Below are 6,434 nucleotides of genomic sequence, written 5' to 3' on the forward strand. Positions count from 1 at the left end.
GGAAAAGTAGAGAGAGAAGGAAGCATGCCAAGCAAAGAGACAAGACAGTGAGCACAGCCACCCATCCACACTGTGAGTGGCACCATCATCCCCGCCGCAGCCACTCCCAACAACAGCAACTCACGCACACAGACTCACGGAACAGGAGAAGGAAGAACAGTGCACCGGGAACACGCAGCGACTGTCGCCACCACCAGCAGGAGCCACGGCGGGTGCTTCTCCCACGCGTCAGCACACACCGAGCAACGCCCACACAAGAAACAACCGGCAGGACACAAAAGGACACAGCCGCCCTTCGCACCACCCATGCGCTGCCGCCAGCCTTTTCACTGTTCTCTCCGCCAGTCGTTCTACTGTCGTCTCCGCCAGCGCACCCACTCCGCCGCCGTCGCACATCGCCCCGCACAGCCGGAAAATCCCCATCAACAAATCCACAGCGGGAAAGACGCGTCGGCACGCGCGGCTGCAGGGCGGGAAGCAATCCGCACTCGTCCCAGGCACCCTCACCACCACACCACTCACCGGCCCGCATGCCGCCAACATCACACCAGCAACACGTCAATAAAATAAATCGCACGCTCCTTCCCTCCTTGCAAAAGCCACCGCAGCCAGAATATTGTTCGTGGCTGCTCAGCCGTGTCTCGATCCAACTTCCCCGCTGTCTGTCTGTCTCTGTTCTTTTGTGTGTATGCTGTGCGCCTGCCCGTGTCTCTCCCTCCCATGCTGCGTGCTCTCGTTGTGCCTGCCCGGTGCCGGCCCGACAGGAGAGTTTACACCGCGAGCAACAAGCGAATTCCACAAAGGCCCAAGTGACAATGATGCTGCGCCGCGTCCTCTGCGTGCTTTTCTTTGCCCTCTGCTGTGCGTGCGTGTGCGCCACGGCTCAGGAGGAGGGGCAGTATGATGCTGCTGATGTTGAGGCTGGGGACGGCCCGGACAAAACTACAACGACCACTACAACAACTACTACTACTACTACGACGACAACGACGACTACCACCAATGCACCCGCCAAGAGCACAACCACCACCAATGCACCCGCCAAGAGCACAACCACCACCAATGCACCCGCCAAGAACACAACCACCTCCAAGGCACCGACTCCTGGCGACGGGAGCAGCCTCGGCGGCCCTTTGTGGGTTCAGGTGCCGCTGCTGCTGCTGGTCAGTGCCGCTGTGGCGACCGCCGGTGCTGCGTGCTGAGGACGGGGCGGGGCGCGTGCGCCGTCGGTCTGGAGTCCCGTTGTGTGCGGCCACTGCCCACACGCGCGGGAGCACCGACTGGCGCGTGCGCCGCCCTCGGCGTGACCCACCGAGAGGTGCGCCGCGTATATTTGAGCACCCCGCAGCGGTGTGGATGTATATATGCCAGTGTCTTTGGTTGTGCGTGCTTGGCGTATCTTCCGCCGTTTGTTTTGCGCCTGGTTCTTCCGGGTGTGACCATCTTTTGTTTTGGCTGCCGTTGCGTGCTGGCCCCGTGCCGCCTGCCCGTGCATTCTCTGCGACGGCCGTGCGCTGATGTACATCTCCTACCGCCGCCCCGCCACTTGTGGGGGGAAGCGTCGGTGCACTTAATTTTAAATTTTATTTAATGTTGTTTTGGTTTATTTTTTTTAGCTTGTGAAAAGGATGTTCGCGGGGGAAGCTGGTCACCTAAATGAATATGTCCTGATAAAGTGGAGATGTTTCTGCACGATTCTTTTCCATCTTATGAATTTTTGGAAGACGGTGATTGAAGGAACCAGGGAGCCGATAGCGACAAGACGGATTTTTTTTTACTTTTTATTTCTTATTTTCTCACCACCCCCTCTTTTTGATTCCCACCTCGCGGCGGGGCCTTGTGGCTGGCGGAGCCCAAGGTCTGCCACGTCGTAAGCAATAAAAAAATATACATATGTATTTTATCCGAATAGAGTGAACGGGCCACAATTGAGCCTAACGGATGGTGTTTATACATATATACACTTAATTGGTGTTATACGTTGAGGATGTGGTGAATCCATTCTTATTCCATTCATTTCTTTTGTATTTGTTTCTGGGTTTGGTTTCTATTATTGATAACTTCAGGATTCGGCCAGCAGTCCAGTTGAATATTCCACGCTCAAAGGCAGGTACCGGTGGTACCGGTAAAGCAAAATATGGGTGTACCGAACCTAAGAGTAAGTGAATTGATAATTGTGTATAAACCCATAAGTAAAAGAGATTTATTGGATAGTTGATATGTGTGATGTGTCTTAATATACGATTGAATTACAGTGTTGCTTTAATAGTTGGAAAACTTTAATATATGAAGTGAATAAAGTAGAAATTAGGTGTTTTTTTCCTGTGCTGATTAAGGCAATATAAGTTTTTCGAGCCATTATACCACTCACATTGACAAAATAGCCTGATCTTAAAAGCAGTTACTGGGGCTCATTTTTTATATTTTATGCGACTTCGTTATTTATTTATTTCCCACTGCGTAACACTGTATACCCCTTTTCTTATTAAGTGTATTCTTGACTTTCCTGGATACCTTGAAGAAGAAATTCAAAGGCGAAATTTTGACCTAAAACTAACCCATACGGCAAAGAAAGATTGGACTTTTTTTTCTTGTCTGTGTGCGTGTGTGTCATTGGTTGCTGGATTTTGTAGTGGTCTGAAACAGGTTGCCAACGTGCACAACTAACAGGAACTAATATTTATTTTGCATCGTTGTTTCATAAACCTATTTTTGACTTTGGTTTCTGTGTTTTGAGTTTTAACTTAGTTGCAACAAAATTGCTTTTGGAAATTTTTCTCCAAGAATCTATGTGGGGGCAATTTACAACCCGGGTTTAGAAGAGAGCACGTAGCTTATGGTTTTACCAAAATTTCTTTTGGCATTTGATGTGAATGAGATTGTGATGGGGTATTTGTTCAAATGGGAAGAAATGAATGAACGCTTTCTTTGTACTGTTTTCTTTCTCTATTTGAGGACAAAGCCTTCGGCTTGTTGAAAAAAAAAAACCTCATTGAAATAAACCCGTCTGTCCCCATCCTTTCTTGGAGGCGAAAGGGGAGCCTTTAAAATTTTTTTAGTCGTGCGTGAAAATTGTTGGTGTAATAGTTATTTTAAACGGCATGGTAAATAATATTTGACTTCTTAATGACTCATGCCAGCGAATAATCATTAAAACTGAGATCTTTTTGCATAATGGATTACAATTATTGACTGAAAAAATTGATTTTAATAATAATAATAATAATAATAATAATGAACGATAATAATAATAATACTAATAAAATAAACTATATAGAGGTTTATTTGGACATGTTTTTACGGCTTATTGCTATCATTATTGTTTTATTTGCTTGTTATCAATATTGTTGTTGTTTAAAAACCATTGATTTAACTATTCAAAAATAAATTGTTTTTATTTTTATTTAAATAGGAGCTTGTGAAAAGAATGATCGCGGGATAGCTGGCTAACTTAATTAATGTATCTATATCCTGATAAATGAAGGCATTCTTTATGATAATTTCTACCGTATGAATCTTTTGGGAAGAACGCGACTTTGTAGGGGCAGGGAGCCGATAGGGGCTGGATAGTATTTGATTTTTATTTTGACACCCACCCACCCCCTTTTGATTCCCACCTCGCGGCGGGGTCTTGAGGCTGGAGGACCCCAAAGTCTGCCACTTCGTAAGTAATAAATACTTCAAATCCTAACTGAGGACAAAGGACCATGCTAGTGGTCCACAGAATTCTATATATATTGAAAAGAAAACATTGAAGCAATTAACTAACGAACCTTTTTTCCTAACTTGTTTGGTTTCCATAGGTTATTTCACGATCCGGCCAGCTGCCCGGAAGATTATTTTTTTTTGGTTTGCTATTGTTGTTAAGAGTTTATTTAAAAAAATCATGAAGTGGAAGAGGTTGACTACCGTCGAAGGAGCGATAGTGGTGTTAGAAGTAAAAAAAAAAGGTAATATTAATTAAAATAAACTAACAATAATGCGGTCAAAATCAATAACCGTAAGCAATCTGACAAATGTATAAATAATGGGAAATCTGTAATTGCTACACAGGCAAATCACATTGGAATAACGCTGTGCGGTCTTTTCAGCGTCGTCTTGTTTAAGCGGTTAACCGAAATACTAATACTACTACTAATAATGATATTACTACTACTACTACTACTACTACTACTACTACTACTACTACTACTACTACTACTACTACTACTACTACTACTACTACTACTACTACTACTACTACTACTACCATTATTATTAAGAAAATTGTTATTGATATTATTATTGTTATTATTGTATTTATTTTTATTGAAGTTATTATTATTATTACAATTACTTTTATTATATTCATTATAGGAGCTTGTGAAGAGAATGATCGCAGGAGAGCTGGCTAACTTAATTAATTTATGTACATACTGATAAATGAAGGCACTCCTTTATGATACTTTTCCTATCTTATGAATTCTTGGCAAAAACACGACTTTCTAGACGCAAGGAAGCGATAGTGGCCAGATAATTTTTTATTTTTATTTTGCCATCCCACCTACCCCCTTTTGATTCCCACAACGCGGCGGGGTCTTGTGGCTGCAGCACCCCAAAGTCTGCCACGTCGTAAGTAAAAAATATATGTCCTATTGGAATAGAGTGAGCGGGCCACGATTGTGGCTAACGGATGGTATATATGAAAAAACACTTACTTGGTGTTATACTTTGAGGATATGGTGAATCCACTGTTATTCCATTCATTCCTTTCTTATTCCTATCTTTTTTGGTTTCTATGATTGAGAAACTCAGGATTCGGCCAGAACCCCAGAAGATTATTTTCTAAAGAAAAACAGGAACTATATATATATATATTATTTTGCATTTTTGAGGAGGAATAAGAGATATATCTATTATAAGAGATGTTTTTCCTTTTTTTCTTCTGACGGAATACAATAAGTCTATGGAATATATATATACATATATAATGGACAAGATTAACCTACCTTTTTTCATTGCACCCGCCAAACCGCCAATATCGCCATGCATAAAACTTATGGAGGTGATATTCCCGAATCAGTCAGCAATTTTTTCCAATTAAAAACTTCAAAAACAACAAGGATCATGATTAAATACAATACATTTGATATCTGCTTTGATGCAAAACGCTTTACTGTCGCACATTTTGGGGTACATTTACAAATGAGGGAGAAAAACGGCTCCAAAAACAACTGCGACAATAAAAGAGTCAATATGAAAAATAAGAGCATTAAAAAATCTCTTTTGAAAAAGCATATTGAAAAGGACCTCGGCACTGGACCAGCATCTAGTGACAAAACGCCCAACAAATAAATAATAGTAACAATAATTGATAATAGATCTTTCTTTCAATTCCTATATTAAGGAAAGCTGAAAAGAATTATTTCTGTCGAATATATTTTTTGCATTAAATTAAAGTAAAAAAGGAATTGTAAAATACGGCACGAATGCCTTGGATAATCCCGCATCTAGAGAAACGTCAACCATAATGCTGACTGAAAACCAAAATAAGTAAAATGGAAATCCGCCAGTACAGGAATTACATGCACGAACTGGAGAGCAACGTGCGTTTTCAGAAGCTGGAAAACCCGAGGCGACATGAATAATAGTCAATCAAGATAAGTAAAATTAATAATGCATCAGTTTCATAAAAGCTTCAATGAGGAGCAAAGCAGCAGCTTCACTGATCAGTATTTGCTTGATAGCTTCAGCAGCTCCTCAACTCCGAAATCAGTGGGGCTGAGGACAGCAGTGGAGCCTCATTCAATGGAGGAACATCCAGTGCAGAATCTGAGAAACCGAGAAATCATCTGAGGCTGAGCCGTTGTTTCACTGAGAGCTTTTGCATCTTCTGTAACGCAACCCGTGTATGCAGGCGGCACAGGTGAGGCTGGCAGAGTTACCGCAATGTTCTCGCTGCTGGGCGCACCCTTTGGTGTACCGGGTATTAACTACGTGACAGTGTTAAGTATGATGCACTGCACGCCTGATGCAACTCGTCGTGCGTTGGGATATTATCGCAGCATTTCTGTGGCGACGATCGAGGACTCTTTCTACGGTGTGATGATAGGCAACCTCATTATTATCGGTGGCGTGCTGTTGGTGCATTTTTTGGTGATTCTGTCGTTGAAGTGGAAAGGCAAAGGTTCATGGACGAGGACGGCGGAACGCTGCTTTTTTCCTGGCATTCCGTTGCTTTTTCTTGTGAATCTATTTGTGGGGACCTCCTTTGCGTCAATGCAGGAGCTTTCATCCAAGGTAGGGTTCACGTTGGTGCTGAGCATCGTCATGCTTCTGCTGTTTGTCGGCGGCCTCATTGTGGTCCTTTGTGTGTCGATGGCGAAGGCACGATTGACATTTTATCCCATTCTGTCTTTGGAGGGCACGACTCTGCTGAGCAAAAACTCGTGTAT

The 6,434-nt window shown here is 42.9% G+C and overlaps 1 protein-coding gene across 1 annotated transcript, besides 12 other annotated features; it reads left to right on the forward strand.

Annotated features, from left to right (window-relative positions):
- Positions 1–6,434: a sequence feature (heterozygous, Esmeraldo-like haplotype).
- Positions 816–1,202, forward strand: Tc00.1047053511679.10 (mucin TcSMUGS, putative; the record flags this gene model as incomplete). The annotated part of the gene is made up of 1 exon (XM_799570.1): positions 816–1,202. One exon carries the CDS (start codon positions 816–818, stop codon positions 1,200–1,202), a length of 387 nt encoding a protein of 128 aa, XP_804663.1.
- Positions 942–1,000: a microsatellite.
- Positions 1,571–1,592: a sequence feature (AT_rich).
- Positions 1,615–1,881: a mobile genetic element.
- Positions 3,209–3,268: a microsatellite.
- Positions 3,380–3,411: a sequence feature (AT_rich).
- Positions 3,411–3,841: a mobile genetic element.
- Positions 4,121–4,260: a microsatellite.
- Positions 4,266–4,345: a microsatellite.
- Positions 4,355–4,822: a mobile genetic element.
- Positions 4,513–4,533: a sequence feature (AT_rich).
- Positions 4,843–4,863: a sequence feature (AT_rich).

Source organism: Trypanosoma cruzi, genomic scaffold (genome assembly GCF_000209065.1).
Source record: "Trypanosoma cruzi strain CL Brener 1047053517155 genomic scaffold, whole genome shotgun sequence".
In the NCBI taxonomy this organism is placed as follows: domain Eukaryota; phylum Euglenozoa; class Kinetoplastea; order Trypanosomatida; family Trypanosomatidae; genus Trypanosoma; species Trypanosoma cruzi.